At 55.1% G+C, this 18,481-nt stretch overlaps 7 protein-coding genes across 7 annotated transcripts; 3 read left to right on the top strand and 4 right to left on the bottom strand.

Annotated features, from left to right (window-relative positions):
- Positions 1 to 220: 220 nt before the first annotated feature.
- LTR77_007214 (uncharacterized protein) lies at positions 221 to 754 on the top strand (the record flags this gene model as incomplete). The annotated part of the gene is made up of 1 exon (XM_064804451.1): positions 221 to 754. The coding sequence occupies one exon, from the start codon at positions 221 to 223 to the stop codon at positions 752 to 754; it is 534 nt and encodes a 177-aa protein (XP_064657221.1).
- Positions 755 to 2,523: 1,769 nt separating this feature from the next.
- LTR77_007215 (uncharacterized protein) lies at positions 2,524 to 3,450 on the bottom strand (the record flags this gene model as incomplete). Its single annotated transcript, XM_064804452.1, has 3 exons — positions 2,524 to 3,049; positions 3,111 to 3,368; positions 3,419 to 3,450. 3 exons carry the CDS (start codon positions 3,448 to 3,450, stop codon positions 2,524 to 2,526), a joined length of 816 nt encoding a protein of 271 aa, XP_064657222.1.
- A 294-nt stretch (positions 3,451 to 3,744) lies between these two features.
- MDM10 (Mitochondrial distribution and morphology protein 10) lies at positions 3,745 to 4,968 on the bottom strand (the record flags this gene model as incomplete). Its single annotated transcript, XM_064804453.1, has 1 exon — positions 3,745 to 4,968. One exon carries the CDS (start codon positions 4,966 to 4,968, stop codon positions 3,745 to 3,747), a length of 1,224 nt encoding a protein of 407 aa, XP_064657223.1.
- Positions 4,969 to 5,218: 250 nt separating this feature from the next.
- On the top strand, positions 5,219 to 6,600 carry TUF1 (translation elongation factor Tu; the record flags this gene model as incomplete). The annotated part of the gene is made up of 2 exons (XM_064804454.1): positions 5,219 to 5,407; positions 5,464 to 6,600. 2 exons carry the CDS (start codon positions 5,219 to 5,221, stop codon positions 6,598 to 6,600), a joined length of 1,326 nt encoding a protein of 441 aa, XP_064657224.1.
- Positions 6,601 to 8,486: 1,886 nt separating this feature from the next.
- LTR77_007218 (uncharacterized protein) lies at positions 8,487 to 10,629 on the bottom strand (the record flags this gene model as incomplete). The annotated part of the gene is made up of 2 exons (XM_064804455.1): positions 8,487 to 10,284; positions 10,334 to 10,629. 2 exons carry the CDS (start codon positions 10,627 to 10,629, stop codon positions 8,487 to 8,489), a joined length of 2,094 nt encoding a protein of 697 aa, XP_064657225.1.
- A 1,753-nt stretch (positions 10,630 to 12,382) lies between these two features.
- On the bottom strand, positions 12,383 to 15,731 carry POL3 (DNA-directed DNA polymerase delta; the record flags this gene model as incomplete). The annotated part of the gene is made up of 2 exons (XM_064804456.1): positions 12,383 to 13,121; positions 13,171 to 15,731. 2 exons carry the CDS (start codon positions 15,729 to 15,731, stop codon positions 12,383 to 12,385), a joined length of 3,300 nt encoding a protein of 1,099 aa, XP_064657226.1.
- A 296-nt stretch (positions 15,732 to 16,027) lies between these two features.
- On the top strand, positions 16,028 to 17,154 carry RRI1 (COP9 signalosome catalytic subunit rri1; the record flags this gene model as incomplete). Its single annotated transcript, XM_064804457.1, has 2 exons — positions 16,028 to 16,049; positions 16,100 to 17,154. 2 exons carry the CDS (start codon positions 16,028 to 16,030, stop codon positions 17,152 to 17,154), a joined length of 1,077 nt encoding a protein of 358 aa, XP_064657227.1.
- Between the last annotated feature and the right edge of the window lie 1,327 nt (positions 17,155 to 18,481).

An 18,481-nucleotide genomic window follows, 5' to 3' on the forward strand; every position in this document is an offset into this window, starting at 1 on the left:
CGTTGAGGAGTTCGCGAATTCTTTGGCTTCGAGGAGAAGCTTACGTCGGCCCTTGCCCTTGGCGTGCAGCTGCATTGCGGCTAGCCCCAAGGCGCTTGGAGAATTTCAACGTCTGTTGCGCGACCACCACACCTCGATCTGCCTGTACCGTCCATGGTACCGCTACGACAGTGATCACGAGCCAGCAGGACCTGGATTGGGCTGATTAGGATATAGCACCATGGCTCCTGACAAGATCAAGTCGAAAGACCTGAGCTACGAGTCCACTCTCCCGCCATTTCTCCAGCGTCTACATGACCAAAAGGCCGGACGAGGCGACCAGGACAGGCATGAGCAGCAGATTGCTCGTCCCAAGCGGGCAAAGACCCATGACGACGAAGATGACCCGACGGTAGTAGATGAGAGTGGCGAAACCGTCTCCATGGCTGAGCTCAAGAAAATGGAGAGCAGAGGAGAGGGAGCGGACGGCGATGGCATTGTCACGGGCGAGTTGAAGGACGACGGCGAGCTTCTGGCTTCTGGCGCGCTCCCTGACGAGGATGCACGGCAGAAGGCTGACCAGAAAGTCACTGACGGCGCTGCTACGAAGAAACGCAAGGTTGCGAAAGTGGTCGGCGATGACGATGAGGGCCAGGTTGAGGACGGTGCAAAGAAGAAAGATGGCGAGCAAGGTGAGCCCGCCACCAAGAAGCCTGCGAAGAAGGCTAAAAAGTCGAAGCCGATCAAGCTCGCTTTCAACGATGACGAGGGCTGAATTCTTCATTCATTTGACTCAAGTCCCTGGAACGCTGTCATCTTGGTATCCATCGGATCCTGGCCATTTCTTGAGCATGTCTATTGATGCTGCTGCGAGGTACGTTCAACCATCTTCTTCAGTCTTATGTCACTACCATGATGATACCCATCTATACTGGAGCTGTCCTACATCTTGAATGAGGATAAACCATATTACATACGCAACATTTTCCTGAACTTCCAATTAGCCGTCGCCGCACCCCTTTCTGTCTCCTGCGCAAGCGCTTGACCGCTGACATGCATATAGTTCCCGCGAGTCCTCCTCAACTCCTGGGTAAGAAGCTGCGCCGCCGTATCGCTGGGTTGCAGCAGCTGCCCACTTACGGCATTCCACGTTGCCGAGATAGTCACCACTCTTGCGCACGCTGGGCACTCATCTGGACCCGGTCAAGCCACGCAAGGAACCATGATCCTGCGCATGTCGGCGGTATAGACAACGCCCGACCCAGCAAGATTACCAATCTCCATCGCCTCTTCTTCGTCCCGCCGCCTCCTGCTCGGTGCCCTTCTCGAGCAGCAAGATCGGCACTTGGTAGTCATCGATCGCCAGAATCTACCAAGAGCCTTGGGAAGTGAAGATGCTTCCTTGTCGATGTGCTTCGGAGGTCCATCAGTCCTTGTTGAGCTGGCGTCCATGGTGCTGTTCGAGCTGAGCCGTTTGAGAGCGTTGTCGATGTCGGTCCGAACCATGCTGGTTTTGCGTTCTTCTTGGGAGCCGGACGCCACAGGGAGTGGTGGGTGAGGATGAATTGTGCTAAGGAGTCAAGCTAGGCCTTCGGGGCATCAGGGATGAGAGCGCGACCTGGAGAGAGTCTGGCTCACCCAGAAGATATACGGTCTCTCATAAGTCACCCAGCGCACGTCTATCCAGCATGTGGTAACATCCCGGATGACAGCTGTCTGAGACAGCGGGACGTTGCATGTCCATCGCTCCCTCTCAACTTCTATGGCGGTCGAACCCTCTGGCCTGGTCGCACTCGACAATTACGGACAATGCAACAAGGCTTTTGATCCTACCGTCCACAGTGTACACCCACACAGTACCTGGCTGCATAAACAAACAATGTTCTGTTTGCTGGACGTCCTCTGTGGAGTCGCGCAGGTGCCCAATTTGCGCCTGGTGGAGTCCAATATCACGAGGTACAATGTGGTCGCACACAATAGTCACACGTCGAGCACATGAGTACGGAAAGCTACATCAGGTTGGAGAATGACAACGGGAACGCGGAAGCCATCTGTATGACGGCGGTTGATGGCAGGGCAAGCAACGGTGTTGACGGAATGCTATCCTGCGAACGCGTGCAGTGGAGGCCATGAATTCGAGCCAAAATCAGGCACTAGGCTGGGCAGAATCCGCCGCTCGCCGTCCGCAACAGTGCTTGCTCCCATCTCATGTTCCTGTCACTCGTAGGCAGCACTTCTCGCAGCAACGCGCTTCTCTCAGGAAATTGCCAAGGCAAAACATATTGCTGATGTCACAGCTAAGATGTTGCATCAGCGAGCGGCTTTATCAATGAATGTTCTTGCTCTAGCTACAAAAGATATGGGCACGAAGGACGTTATGCCATCCAGACAGTTTGATCAAGATGTCTCACAAACTTCTGCAACGTCCTTATGTCCTCCACTAGGCGGCACAAACATCTTTGCTGCTCACGGCTCGTTCGCATAATGGACGTTCTATTGAGTATTGACTGCTGAAGTACGACGACGTCTTGGTCCGCAGCCCGTCTACTCTAGCAGCGGTGCCACCTCGCCCGCAATACTATTCGAGCCAATCCGTCCTTTAGCAACGAAGAACAACAACCCCTGCACAAAAGCAAACACAAGATTATCCAGCGCGGCCCAACCAACCATTGACAACCAATTCATGAAACCTGAGAAGAAGCCAGGACGACTCGGCGCCCCCATCCTGAACACCCAGCTCACACCCACGACAGCAAAGACAACGGCCTGCCATGCGAGTCCCTCTGTACTAAGCGCACCCAGGGTATCCCGGGACAATGTCTCCCACAGCTGGACGAACAGCGATAGAAGTCCAAGGAAAGTCACGACCGGGCTGACGAAAAGAATATGGCCGCCGATGAACAGCCCGCCGAACCAGCCGTCGTAGGCTCTGTGTTCCCGCCAAGGCGGTTCAGTGACGAGTTCGAGGATGATGGGCAGGAGCGAGATGCAGAGGAAGAAGATGTAGAACATCAGGCCCCATGTCCTCTCTAATGGCCGGGGGGGCGGGAAACGGAAGACTTCCACAAACCTGTTGTCTCGTGTTAGCAAACAACTCACGTACGTATCTTGAGCAATGGCGATTATCTTACAGCGTCAACTGCCCCAGCCAGGTAACAACAAACTGAGTCCAGTTCAACCAGTCCCCGAACCCCGGCGGGTTGGCGATAATGCTCTCCTCGCCGCCTTTGTAGTCGAAGATGATGATGTGGGTGTAGATGGCCAGTTGTTCTGTTGCGAGGACGAGGTTGAGCAGGATGTAGGTTAGGGAGATGCCTTCGCCGCTGCTGCGTTTTCGAATTTCATGGATTTGCGGGCGGAATGAGGAGGCGGTTAGGGCGATGAGGAGGCTGTTCGCCTGTTAGTGAGGTTGGGGTGTTGTGTGGCGAGGGAGGATTACATTTTGGCTAGATTGGCTGTGACTGAGTTCATGTTGATCAGTCCCTATTGTTAGGGAAATGTGCCCAATAGTAAGGCACTATTAGGAGATATGTAGTCGATGGACAGTGGTATGTCGAGAATCGGAGAGAGAAGTTGGGCATACTCGATCCTACGGAACAGTTGTCTCAGATGTCGGGCCCCAAATCAGGTTGACGCCTGAATCCTTCGCTTGGCCAACAAGGCTGTGCGGGAGTTCGAAGGCAAAGTGGCCATCTCTGCAACGTTTGAAAGGCATCTTATGTATGCAGTGACTGATAGAAGCGACGACATCGGGGATTGACGAGATCAGCTCGAGTAAGCAACCTCCAGCCCAAACTTCCCAACCACACTGTCCCTCTTCTTCAGGTCCAGGCCTGCGCCAAGGGTGACCAACAACTCTTTGAGCCTACACTCCCACACCACGCCCACTTTGCCCTTGTCGGTCATCCGCGCCTTCAGAACGCCCGTCACGTCTTCATCTGGGACGACCTTCTCCGGTGCGACTTTGGGCTCCCAGCCAGGCCGAATTAGATCCTTCACCCATGCCACTTCCTCCGGAACACGAGGCCTGCTGAGCTGCCACAGTTCGAGTCCAAGAGAGACGTCGCTCTCGTAGCTGTAGACGTTAAAGTCGAAGCGGCTGCAGAGCGAAAGGTTCGGGCCGGCTTTGACAGCGTAGCTACTGCTCAGATTACCCATGAGCGGGTTCAGAGTGAGTGTCATGGTATACGGGAAACCAGTATGGATCGGAAGAGTGGTGAAGCGGAGGCCAGTGCTGATGCCGCCGCTCTTGTTGATGGGCGAGAAGTAGGCTTCTGCGCCTGCGCTGAGTCGGCCATTCTGGTGGTCCCAAGGATGACGAGCCGGACGCGAGGAGACGTGCTGCTGGTCCAGAGGATAGCGAGGATCGTAGCCGAAGTTGTAGAGCGCGCGGAAGCCTAGAAGGGAGGAGTCGGTGCTGTAGAGGTACTCGGTCGTGTACTTGCCAAAGTCGTTCTGGAGCAAGGCTAGCACTGTGCCTCCGCTTGGTAGGGTGGCATCTGATACGCAGTTCAGACGGAGGAGGCGATTCGGTGACAAGCGGCGGAGGTAGAGTGCTTCGAGGCTGCTGCTGGGCAAGTACAGACGGCCATAGAGTAGAGTATCCTTGCGCCCATCTCCAGCAATGGAGGTCCCGCCATCTTGAACGTCATTCAAGGCCTTCCCTTTCGGCAAACTGAGGTGCTGTAGATGCCTATAGCCTCGTACCAGGTTGGCCAAAGGAATATGACTGCTCCTGCTAGTCACATTCAACCCCAGGCTCGTGTAGAGGAAGCTGAGACTGCCATCAACCACTCCCTTGCTACCGAGCGTGTATGAAGTCGCGAAATTGGGCGAGCTGAGCGAAGACACGTGCAAGCTCAGGCCATGAGGGACGTTGAAGTCGAGCAGGTTGTTAGCGGTGGTAGTCAAGGAGGCATAGCTGTTGTCCACATTCCAGCCCGTCTTATGGTGGAAGGCCGTAAGGACATAGTCCATGAAGTCGCGCATCCTGGCTGTCTCTTCATCGTGACGACCGCATCACCGCCCTTTCGTCTCTTTTGCTACTTCCTCGCCCCTTGCGATCGAGAAGTGGTGTTGATCTGTCGCGCATGTGATTGTCTTCCCCGAACCTCACCTCCGAGTGGCCCGTGCTCTTAAATTTTGTCGCGCATCACCGACTACAACGAACTCCATCTGCACAGCGACCATCACCGTTTCTCCTCTCTCTTCCTTCTGGCGTAGGCTTCTGGGGCTCACCATGTCTCTCGCTCGTACCTTTCTTCGTACATCACGTGCATTGCGCACGCAGAGCAGCCCGGTGCAATGCGCGCTGGGCAACAGGGGAGCGCAGCAGTATGTGAACTCGACGAGGAGCTACGCCACTGCCTTTGAGCGCAACAAGCCGCACGTCAACATTGGCACGATCGGACACGTTGACCATGGAAAGGTGGGTTAGCAGGGAGTATAAGAAGGCAAATCGGTATCCTAATGCTCATTCTACAGACAACCCTCACAGCAGCCATCACGAAGCGGCAAGCAGAGAAGGGCTACGCCTCCTACCTCGAATACGGCTCCATTGACAAGGCACCCGAAGAACGCAAGCGCGGTATCACCATCTCCACTGCCCACATCGAGTACCAGACCGACACTCGCCACTATGCCCACGTCGACTGTCCCGGTCACGCCGATTACATCAAGAACATGATTACGGGTGCGGCTTCTATGGATGGCGCTATCATTGTCGTGGCGGCCAGCGATGGACAGATGCCACAGACAAGAGAGCACTTGCTGCTCGCTCGCCAAGTCGGTGTCAAGAGGATTGTCGTTTTTGTGAACAAGGTGGATGCGATTGAGGACAAGGAGATGTTGGAGCTCGTCGAGATGGAGATGCGCGAACTTCTCTCTTCCTACGGTTTCGAGGGCGACGACACTCCCATCATCCTTGGGTCGGCACTTTGCGCCATTGAAGGACGTGAGCCTGAAATTGGTGTAACAAAAGTTGATGAGCTCCTCGCATCCGTGGACGAGTGGATTCCAACACCCCAGCGTGAAACCGACAAGCCATTCCTTATGTCCGTCGAGGACGTCTTCTCCATCCCTGGCCGAGGTACCGTCGCTTCTGGTCGTGTGGAGCGTGGTATCTTGAAGCGGGATGCAGAAGTCGAACTCGTGGGCAAGAACGCTACGCCGATCAAGACCAAGGTCACCGATATCGAAACGTTCAAGAAGTCCTGTACCGAGTCGCGGGCGGGAGACAACTCCGGCCTTCTCCTTCGTGGCGTCAAGCGCGACGACGTGCTCCGCGGTATGGTCATCTCCGTCCCTGGCGCTCTGAAGGCCTACCGCAAATTCCTCGTGTCCATGTATGTCCTCACCAAGGAGGAAGGTGGCCGACACACGGGTTTCCACAACAACTACAAGCCGCAGATGTTCATCCGGACAGCCGACGAGGCCGCCACCGTTACCTGGCCCGAGGGCACCGAGGGCGCAAAGGAGGACAAGATGGTGATGCCAGGCGACAACGTGGAGATGGTCTGCGAGATCCACAAGCCGTTGGCCGTGGAGCAAGGACAGAGGTTCAACATCCGTGAGGGCGGCCGTACTGTGGCGACTGGCCTCATCACGCGGATTATGGAGTAATTGCCGACGATTCTGGATGCAAACTCAAGCCACTGGACGTCGGGCCACTAGTGGACGACACCTAGTGCATGAGGAAGAGGGACATGGCGCGAGTAGAAGGAGGAGAGAAGTGTAAGATGCGACGACGGAAGCCAGATGCATTGTACAGGATATACCCACCCCCGGGGCCAACTCCTTGACTTCTCGACCTTGTATTTGCTGTACTTTAGCTGGGCAAGACACGGGAATGGAATGGGTGCATAGCCACGGCGTCGAAAACTACTTGCTTTTACATAGACTTTGTGAAATAGCACTTACACTCTTCTCTCACTTGCGTACCGGAGATCTCTCTGTCTGCCTGCTTGGTCAAACTTTCCTTCAATGTGTCTGCACCTGAGAACGGCTGGAGAACATTCGACTCTCGAGTCTACTCCTCCTCGACCAGTACTGGCTGACGAACGATATGACATCCTCGACTCCGATCGCTCTGCCTGAATGGTACTCGGCGGGACGCAACGCTTGCAATCGATGGTAAATCGGTATATGTATGTGCATGTATACTTCGCAACGACACCCTCGATGCCAACCCAATGCAACGTGACCCTATACACTCAACATGGCCTTCTCCCGCTTCCGCGTCCAACTCGAATCACTCGCCCAAGAACAATGCACAACCCTCGCAGACGAAGACCGCGCCCTCACCCTCAACCACCCATCCCTCACCTACCTCGCCTGCCCCAACCGCCAACGCAAACCCCTCGCCTCTCTCCCAAGACCCGAATCAGACGACAAGACATCTCTCGACGGCTCAGAAACCTCCCAGCGCCTCACGTCCTTAACGACCCAAATCCTGCACCACCTAATCAACACCCGGGACTACACCCACCCCATCCTCGTACAGTACATATCCCCTTCCTTCTCCGCCACCAAGGACCGGGATGGCCCTCACGCCCACACCAACGGCGTGCGGGGGATGCAAGTCTTTAGTTCTCATCCTGAAGTCGCGAGGCGGATGCCGGGGCTGAGTGCTGAGGTTCTTTCTTCAGTGGCGAGGGTGCATGAGGGTGGGAGGAAAGCGGAGGTCTGGGTGAGTTTGCGGATGGGGGGGTTACCTGCCAATGATCTCGAGGAGGTGGAGGGGGCGGGGATCGTGAAGGAGTGCGTTTGTGTTCATAGGTGGGAGAGGACAGGGGAGGGAGGGGGGTGGGTTTGTGTTGGGGCGAAAGTGTTGAGGGGGGTGTTGGGTGTATGATAGGTAGGCCTTATCAGGTGCGTAGTATGAGCGGAAGGGTGATGGAATAGAGAATCAAGGTCTTCTTCAATTCACATATCGCGCGCACAGCGCCAGCAAGACGACGACAGCAGGTATCTGTTCCCAGAACGATCACCCTGCTCCCCGTCCCCGCCGCCGCCTCAGCTAATCTCGCAAAGCAATCCACACACTCTCCTTCTCAGCCAATGCAATCCGCCGTCTATGGCTTCTAGGTCAAACTGGCACCGCTCTCCGCTGATTCCATATTTCACACATCAACCCCCAGGGTATCTCAGCCTTCGCTCCAACGATACTCCACCCAGAAAGTCCCGTCCCGTCCCGTCCTATCAATCCTACCACCACCGCCCTCGCTATCCAAGTCCCTCGCTCGCACAGCGGCGCCCATCCACAAACGCCGAATACTAAGATTAAGATCCGCGGTGGGAAAAGTCCACCAAGTTACACCAACGCAGTTGTTTCTTCAAAGTCGTCGAAAAAGGGGAGAGAAAGGTGACATATGATCAAAAAAGCATCCACACAGAATTAAGGGGGGTATAAGTCGAAGTTGAAAGTCGAAAGTCGCGCAGTTGCTTGTTGGGTCGTCTCGTACGCAGTGCGCGTTGTGGAGAAGTCCAGCGGTCCAAGATGCATGTCGCTAGTGCTGATGAGGCTGGCCCAGATTGTTCGGATCGATGGTGCCGTACATGCCAAAGCTTTGCATGTCCATCTCTTCACGAGAGGTGGCGTTGCCTAGCGGACTCTGCTGGTAGCCGGGCTGCTCATGTGGTATCTGATGCATCTGGCCCGGGCTGGAGTAGACCTTTCCGTCTTGGTAGACCATGCCGTTTTCCTTTGGACTGTGGTACATCTGACCTGCGTCCTGGGAAGGTGTCGAGAAGGACACACCGCTGTCCTGATGCATTTGCTGCTGAGGCGAGTGGTATGACATCGGGTGCTGCTGGCCGCTCATGTCTGGTCCAGAATGTGTCGGCGACTGAAAGCTGAAGGATCCATCCGGCATAGGTGAGTGAAAGGACTCGTCAGGCAACGGGCTTCGGAAGGGAAGCTGCATTTGCTTGTTGAATGACTCCGACAAGTAGATGCTGTCGTCGCCGAAGTGGGAGCTCTCGCCAGGTGTTCCGAAGATATCAGCGCTGTGACTGCGACCAACACCGTTCAATGGTGGTGAGTGGTCAGCAATCACTGGGTCGCCATGACTGTGCATCGACAAAGGTGTATTCGACGTGCCAATCATCGATCCAGCGTCAACAGCGAGGAAGCCAGGGTGGAATGGCGTGCCGAATTGATGAGTTTGATTCATTCCATCCCCAGGTGGCGCGGACGTGAAGAAAGCCGGTGTACCATACTCGCTAGGAGAGTTCGCTGTTGTTGCCGAAACTGGACCACCAAACTGGTAACCAGGGAAGCCAGCCGACGTATCAATGCTGAGATTGGGCCCAATTGGACCTTGCGCAAAGCCGTTCATATGTTGATGCTGGGGTTGAGGCGCGAAAATGTTGGCATCATGCATTGGCGCAGGCGTGGGTTGACCATCAGGCTGGATCAAGAAGGATGGCATCGGATTCCGCAGCATCGAAAAGTCCATCGCCACCGGTACAGATCGACTGCGCTGGCGCTTGTGACCTCGGGGCCCAGGCGGGCCCATCATGCCAGGCGCATTGTGGTCTGGAGGGAAGAGGCCCATTGGGTTGTGTGGGTGCATCATGTGGTTGGGCTGGCTCTGTGGGCGATGGCCGACGGGCGAGACAGGCGCAGAAACGGCGAAGGTATTCGGATCGAAGAAGTTGTGGCGGTTCTGGTAGGCCTCGAGCGAGACCAGCTTTGCGAGCTGACCGCTAAGAACCTTTGATGGTCCGCCGAGGTGGTGCACCATCACATGGGTAGCCTGTTGGTCTTCTGTGAAGTCGCCACACTCATAGAATCCTCCACTGCCCGAGCTGTCCATGTAGAACTTGGGCGGCCGGTTGAGCTCGATCAGAAGTCCACCAGTCCTATGTGAAGCACCTTCCGCAGGTGCCAGCACGTCGCCCTGCTCCAATGAGATGTTCTTGATCCATGCGAAAGGATACTCGATCTTGTATCCAGCCGAATCGTTGTTGATGTAGTAAGTGATGCAAGCCTTGTCCGGCGAGTAGAAGATGACCAGGTCCATTGTGCTCTGTCCGACCCTTCTCCAGGTGCCAATGGACAGAGACCGACAAGCAAAGTGTTGGATCACGACTTTGCCGCTGGCACTCTCACCGTTCATGGCCAGCATGCCACTTCCGTAGGGCACTATTCCCTGGCCGTGTCGTCCAAGCATGCTAGCACCAAGACTTTTGCCAGCTCCATACTGCTGCATCGCCAGATACTGTCGCATCGACTCCGGGATGCTGTCGCAGTCCTCACCGCTTTCGATACTTCGCTTCGCAATGTTCTTGATTTTGGCGCGTCTGCATAATGTTAGCTATAGCTTACTTGTGAAGCAGAACCATATCATACCTATTCTGAAACCAAATCTGAACAGATCGTTCCGTCATATTGATGTCCTGCGCAATCTTCTCTCTCACCATTGCAGTAGGTGTAGGGTTCTTGTTGAACTCGACCTCCAGCAACAAAAGTTGATCCTGCGTGGCGCGTTGCCTCTTTTGATTCTTCTGCTGCTGGGTGAGGGTGCTCTTTCGCGGCGGTCGGCGCGCCGCGTGGTGGTGTGGACCAGGCGTGGAGGGTGCTGAGGGCGGTGGCATTTTGGCGCTCGCATCTTGCTGAGGTTGTGGAGCAGCCATCACGTCCGCCATCTTGGCTACTCGGACAGTTCGCCTCCGGGTTATGTTGGTGTTTATGCTACAGGTATCCGTAAAGCTCGTCCACTCGTATTGCTCGCTGCGTTTCTGCAGGGTGCAATTGATATCGTTGTCGTGAAAGGGGACTGCAGTCGATAGTTGGGAAGCGAGCTGAGCCGGTGTCGAAAGGAACGAAGATGATGAACTCCAGCGCTTGGCGGGTCTCGAAGGTATCGCCACAGGCTGATTGCGGGTCGGTAGTCGTGGGTGTCGTCTTACGATGGCGAAGAGCGGACGGGACGATGGCCGCGTGTGGAAGAGTACAATGCGGGAATAAAGAAAGTCAACGAATGGATGCCGAAAGGAGTGACTTGGGCAACGGCGGAAGCGTACCCGGATGGCAACAAAGAAGGGTGTCCGAAAAGAGGGACTCAGAAGCAACAGTACCGAAGGAGTGAGGTGCTGTGCCCTGGCAGTAACAACGACAACAACGACGACGTCGAGAGGTGTGGTGAAGTGTCGAGGGAGAGGGGAGGGGTGGGCGAGACGAAGTAGGAGGAGGCGCGTTGTGCGGCAAGGAGAAGCTACGCTCGAGCCACGTCGACCAATCCACTTCCTGTTTTAGTGCTGCTTGTAGGTTGGAGGCTGCAGCACCACTCCCGCTCATTGGCCCTTCGCTCTTCTCACTGCTGTCTACCCTGGCCGTCAGACCAGCACATCATGGCCGATGCATAGTGATGTGCCGCCCCGACTACTCCCAGGCCGGGGGTTTTTCGATATTGCCCCTGGGACCGACAGCAACCGTCAGCGGCCACGACGTCCGCGTTGGGACTCGCGACACGCTACACCGCCGCGACCGGGTCATCGGCCAGCAGCGTGGGCAGAGTGGTGCCATTGTTTTCCCTCGATCACTGCCCAAGCGCGATCGATTCTGCGCGTTCGCTCCGAGAGGCTAGCCCTGCTCGAGCCGTTGGCGGCTGACACAACTCTCCGAGACTGCAGCAGGCGGTTGACTCGTTCTGGTGATACAGCATGATTCTGCACCCGGCTTCGAGAAGGCGGGAAACACACCCGACTGTTCCTGCATTGCACGACGCTGCTGAACCGTCCAGACATCCCACGTGCAGCTCCTCCAGGAGACAGGATGCAGGATCCAAACCTCCAACAAAACACCTGCAGTAGCAACCACAACGGCCAGCTCTGCCCTGAATCGTGACTGGCCACTCGCAGACGCCGAAGGATCGACGTGCACCGGCTAGCTCAGGAACACCCGTGCTCGCCTTGGCCGAAAGGAGCTGCGTGGTGGTTCCTGGAAAAGCAGCGTCACATGATACGCACGACATCCGCAGGTCCAACGTTGTTGGAAAGACGCCACATCCTGTCCTGAATCTTCTCAAACCCGTCTTGAGATTCATGACTGAGACATTGTGAGGCTGTTATCTGGGACGTGCCACGGTCTTGGGCGACGCTATTTCACAGGCAGGACAGGTCACGCGTCGCTTCTACATTATCATGCGGCGGTGGTTGTCAGTACCTTGAACGTGGGACGAAAAGGCAGCTGTTTTCAGGGGTTGGATGCACGACGAAAATAATGCTTGAGAGAAAGCCGCTCGACTCCACTCCACCCACGCGCCGAACAATCACCCGCCAAGCCAGCTCCACTCCCAAAAAGAATCCTCCGAACTCAATATGGAGCCTTCCTCCACCTCCCTCGTTACCTCGCTCCATGCATGCTGATCTATACCCGTATCTCATCACCACAGAATCCTCACCAAAGCGTCGCGTCCCGATCAAACCTCACCATCTCCTTCCCCGCATCCTCCACATCCTTCTTCGCTTTCATACGCATGTAGAAGATCGGACAGTCGCGACTGGAGCAGATGACCTCGTTGTGCATGCTGCCCTGGCAGCGCTGGCACTGCGTCCAGAGCCTCGCGAACCGCACCTCGAGTTCCGAGACTTTGGTCAGAGATTTCTGGTACAGCTCGCCGAAGCGTGGGCGGCACTCTTCTCCCACAGCGCCTTCTTTCTCTTCTTTGGTGGTGAGGGGCTTCTTGCATCCGAGACAGGTCTCGGTCTTCTTTGCGAATTTCATGAGGCCGCCCATGGTGGGTGCTGCGACGGAGATGGAGCGCGTGTGCTCGCCTGTGAGGAGGGAGCCGGCTTTCTTTTCTCCGAGAATGGGCTCGAAGATGCGGCCGAGTGGCTTTGCCAGCTGGTTGTCGAGGTAGTACTTGGCATCGATCGGTAGGTTGTTCTCGAGCACGAAGATGGGGTCCTCGGACTTCTCGTAGCCCTTCGAGCCGGCAGAACCCTTCACCATCACGTAGGCCACACGGTCACCGAGGGCGGGAGCAGAGCCGGCATCTCGCTTGCGCATGCGCTCAGCAAGCTCGACGTGCGCTTGTTTGGCGGCGTAATCTGCCTTTGCCAGTGCCTTTGTAATCACCAGGTTCGACATGTCGATCTTGTTCTGGAGGAGCTCCGAGATGGTGTCCTTGACGTAGCTGTGGACGGATTAGCTCCATACGCAAATGCAGTTGGAATGCAACTTACTCTTGAGCTCCCTGCACATCACGATCAATCAGCAACATCCTTAAGCTCGTCTCAATCACAGTCTGTACAAGTCGGCAATTGTCTCGCCTGACCGTCTCGATACCCTTGGTGTCCATCTTGTCGTACTTTGCCGTGTTCGTCCAGTAAAGCCCAGCATAGCGCTTCTTGTTGATCAGCAGGTACGGATAATAGACCTTCTCGAACTCCAGCTTGATCGGCTTGATGAACTTATCAGAGACATGGCCAGCAGCCTCTTCTCCCAACTCCATGCATTTGGCCAGATCGCTGGGACCAAACTTCACCATGACGGAATCGGTGTCACCGTAGATGACCTGCGCATCGTGAGTGTAGCCGTTGGCGATGGTGTAGTGAGACTCGACTTCCTCCTTGGTTTTCTCAATCATCTGCCGCCCGTAGGAAGTGGTGCTACTGGCGATGGCGAGACAGGGCAGTTTACCCACAGTTGCTCCCGTGAGACCGTAGACGGAGTTGGCACTAATCTTCAGAGCGAGCTGACGACCGTTCAGGATAGCCTTCTTGAAGGGGTCGGTCTGGATGGCGAGCTCCTTCTTCGCACGCTTACGAGCACCCAGCAGCTCCTCCAAAATCTGGGATAGCAGACCCTTGCGGACTTTGGCGGTGCAAAAGAGGTCGCCGTTCGGCGTGACGATGTAGTCCTCGTCCTTCTTGAGGCTCATCTTCTCTACCGCTGTCTTGTTCAACAGTGTCGTGTAGCAGAGATTGTGCGCCTGCATAATACTTGGGTAAAGCGATGCGAAATCGAGGGTTGCAACTGGCACATCGTAGTAGCCTCTGGTAGGTTCAATGACTGTAGCACCTTCGTACTGCTCTTCCGAGCTTTCGGTCTTCAGGTTCGGAATGACCAGTTGCTGCTCCAGGGCCTTTCGGAAAAGCTGGCTGATGAACTTGACCTGCTGGCCACGCGAGAGCAGGAAGTTGAACGGCACGCCTGTGACTCTTGCCATCTCGGTATAGTTGACGAGACACATGAGCTTGTCCATAAGCCGCTGTGGCAGGTATGCATCCTTCAGGCAGTACACGGCGAGACGACGTCTGGACTCTGGCGTACCGTTGTACAGCGCTGTGATCATGGTGTGGTGGACATCCTCTTTCTGTTCGTTCAAGAAGTGTGCGCATACTGAGTTCAACGTGTAGCTTCGCAGATGGTAGTCTCGCTGTATCAACTGCAGCAGATCCAGCTGAAGCCGTCCGTTGGTGTTCGTGGCCTTGGTGTCTCGGTTGCCCATCTGCTTGCTCGAGAAGTTCGCATCCTTGGCCAGGGACTTGACGTTCTTGAGTCTGCTCCAGTACGGGAATTTGGCGACCTTGAGGTGTGCAGCTCGATCCAACAGGTATGGGAAGTCGAAGTTTGAGATGTTGTAGCCGATGATGACATCGGGATCGACCTCTTCGACGAAGTCTCTCCATGCCATCAGCATCTTCTCCTCCGCTCCAAACTCGAAGACTTGGGTGTTGACGATCAGACTGCAGGTGTCCATGCAGAAGACGTTTCGAACAAATGGCTTTTCTTCACCATAACGGGTCACGACGTTGGCAATCTGGATGACAGGATCGATGTTGGCCTCCGGAAACACTCCTTTGCGGCCAGCGCACTCGATGTCGAAGCTCAGCACACGGAGAGGAGCCATCTTCTGCCACTCTCCATCGATGGGGTGCGCAATGATGTCTCGGAAATGGCAGTGAGCCTCAATCTGACAGTGCGATTGACGATCTCTCTCCGGGATCATGTGGTACTTCGAAGGATTGACGGAGACCCAGGACATGCCAGCAATGTGGGTATCGATCATGAAGCGCAGGACATACTGGATGCTGTCGAATGTAAGCACACCACCATCGGCTGCCTTCCACATGCCCTTGTAGTTGGCGTTGCCACCCTCTATGCACGTTCGCAAGCGGTTGATGAACTTTGGATCTGTGACCACGATCTTGATGTATGGGTTCTTCTGGTTGCCCTGGAATCCGTACAAGTTCTCCCGCATCACAAGCTGAACGTTCTGAATTGCTGGTTGATGCTGCGCCATAGCCGATTCCAGGAAGCCTTTAAACGGCTCCAGATCAGTTTTCTGGAAGTTGACCGGTGCTGGGACGTAGAGGTAATGCATGAAGTCCGTGACGTGAAGCAACACCGAGTGGCCCGTCTCCGTCACGCCAAAGAGCTTGACGGTGGTCTTCCCTCCATGCAGAGTACCCTCCTCGGCGTCGATCTGCTGAAAGCATAGTGTATCACTCTTCTCGTTGAAGTCGTCGAGACTCGGCCGGCCCCAGTGCTGGTCCTTCTCTGCATTCTTCTGCTTGAGCGCTGCGAGATCTTCCTCGAACTGGCTCTTCGGCTGGCTGGAGCCAAAGTGGTTGCCATTTGGCCCATTCTTTCCTGGCGTCTTGAATTTGGGTGTATTCTGCACCTCGAGCTTCCTCTTCTTCGATGGTGACGTCTGCTGGTTGCGATGAGAATTGGTGCTGTCCTGCAACACTCGTTTCGATGGCACCTTGGCAGGCGTTTGCGTTATTACTCCCGGCATGTTGAGCGTTGGTGGTGCAGAACGACTTGGGAATGCGTCGTCTGGTGTATACTGTTCGATACTTAACGCGCCTGGCTAATTAACGCGTCTCTGACGCCATGGTCCAAGCTCAGCGGGATCGGCCGCAACTAGAGCTGCATTCAATCAAAGCTCCAAGTTCTAATAAACATTCGAAACACTATAGCACAACGACGCAAACAGCGAAGCGATCGTTGCGGAGGCACGAGGTTACTTCGACAGGATAAAGCATGGTAGTCGAACGATAATATCCTGCGACGACCAGACAACCATTCAAGATGGACGTCCAGAAGTCCTGGGGTGGGTAACCTACTTCACATGTCGAAGGCAAACACTGACATCTGAAATAGAGATCGAGAACTCGGTGAAGCTCGTGGACCCGACTCGCGACGCACTCTACGCATACGACCACGAAGCGAACAAGAAAATTGTCAACGACAAGCCATGGAAGAAAGACCCAAACCACTTCAAGCATGTGCGGATATCAGCCGTTGCGCTCATCAAGATGGTTATGCATGCTCGATCTGGAGGAGACATCGAAGTGATGGGGCTGATGCTGGGTTATGTTGAGCATGCAACGTTCATCGTCACGGATGCACTACGGCTACCAGTGGAGGGGACAGAGACACGGGTGAACGCAGCATCAGAGGCAGACGAGTACATGGTGAACTACCTTGCGCGGTCACGAGAGGCAGGTCAAGTGGAGAACGCGGTGGGCTGGTATCACAGTCATCCTGGCTACGGCTGCTGGTTGTCCGGTATCGATGTCACCACACAAAACACCAACCAAACATTCCAGGATCCTTTCCTCGCAGTGGTTATCGATCCTCATCGTACCATCAGCGCTGGGAAGGTCGAGATTGGAGCCTTCCGTACCTATCCCGAAGGCTACAAGCCGGAAGGAGCAGACTCGAGCTCCGACGGCATGGCCGCAGTCCCGATGGCGAAAGCAGCAGACTTCGGCGCGCATGCCCACCGCTACTACCCTCTCGAAGTCTCGCATTACAAGTCAACTCTCGACAGCAAGCTCCTAGAAGCGCTCTGGAACAAGTACTGGGTGCAGACGCTCTCTTCTTCACCACTGTTTACCAACCGGGACTATGTCACCGCTCAGATTCAGGACCTCGGCGGTAAAGCGAAGCAAGTCCAGGACCTGATGCAGCCCCGCTCGAGTATGGGACCGATGGGCATCTCCAAAGGTAAGGGAAAGCCCGGAGAGGAGCAGCTGGCGAAGGTTGTCAAGAGCGCTGAGAAGATCGCGAACGAGGAGCGGATGGGTCTGATGGCGGCGATGGTTAAGGAGAAGGTATTTGGCGCGCAGGCTGGGGAAGCAGCACTTGCGGCGCAAAGCGCAGAGACGAACGGTGCGACAGATACGCACATGACGGATGCGAAAGCTGCCTGATGTTGCGCGCGGCATCCCACGCGGTCACGAAGATACTCATGATTCATGGCATTGCATTGTATGGCGTCTCGATCACATACATAGCTGGGATAGCATGTGTTGCCTTGCTGCTGGCGTCTTGTCATCACAGGAGATAACGAAAACATGAAAGTCCCAAACTACCGTACACCAATCTTTCATGAACCATTCCAATTTTGACGCCCCCGAATCATGGAGATGCGACTCGTCTAGGCTATATACTTATGCTGGGGCACTTCGGCTTCTTGTGCTGTGCTGTGGTGGAGTTGTGCAAAACCAGGAGATATCACGGGAGTGATTTCCCGAAGCTATCTTACCCTTCCTTTGGTAGAAGGATTTCAAGCCCAGGAAGTTAAATGTACGGCCCAGTGGCAAGGCGAGAACGCCTTCTTTCTCTCAACGACGTTTCCACATTGTTTCGCCTTGGTAAAGGAAGCCGCAATCTCGTCTGCGACTTTTATGTAGAGCGGAAACGGACACCTACGGATTACTCTTCTCCCTCTTCGAACAGCGGTGTAGGCAGTCTGCTATTGATGCGCACACACCGTTATTGAAAGATTCCAAGGAACGCGGCAAGATGTGTTTCAAAACCCTGGATGATAAGACGGCTCATGTGGCGTACATTGGAACCGCTAATTGGCGAAGGATTCACTTCCGATCTCATACAAGGATGTCCAAAGGAGCAAGGACCAAGTAGACCTCACGCCCACGACACGACATCTCCTTAGTGCGGGATCAAGACTCGATCATTCACGCAGGAACCATGCTGGCACGCTTTCCCCACGCATCTAACAGTCAATGGCTTCCAGATCACCGCCGTCCATCGCCCTCTCGAGCCGCAAGCGAGATGTCGGTTCATCGAAGGATCTGGTTGGCGCAGAATGCCTGTTTCTGGGCTCCATCTTGGTCGTCTTCGATACCTGCGTGTATAAGTGGCGTCTTGGAGCCGGTGCCGTGCTCTCCCGTGGGCCTGGGACCTCGACGTGATGCGAACTCCTGAACGCGGTGTTTGCTGGACGTGAGGGAAGACTTTCGACCTTTCACGAGAATCATCAGCTCTCTGGCAACGCAATGGCTGCCGATGAGGTCCCAACTGCGAACCTGAAGAGGACGATATACGGTGTGGTCCTGACACTACAGGTACGCATGGACTAATAAGCATTTTGAGGGTGAGATATGTATGCTGACGCTTCACGCATCAGATTGCTGCTTTCTTAGGAGTTTCCTTACGGCTGTATACTCGTCTGTGGTTGTTGAGAAAACCGGGCTTGGACGATGTAGCAATATTCATCTCAATTGTATGTACACG

This window comes from Saxophila tyrrhenica, assembly GCF_035928015.1.
Source record: "Saxophila tyrrhenica strain CCFEE 5935 chromosome Unknown scaffold_11, whole genome shotgun sequence".
In the NCBI taxonomy this organism is placed as follows: Eukaryota; Fungi; Ascomycota; class Dothideomycetes; order Mycosphaerellales; family Extremaceae; genus Saxophila; species Saxophila tyrrhenica.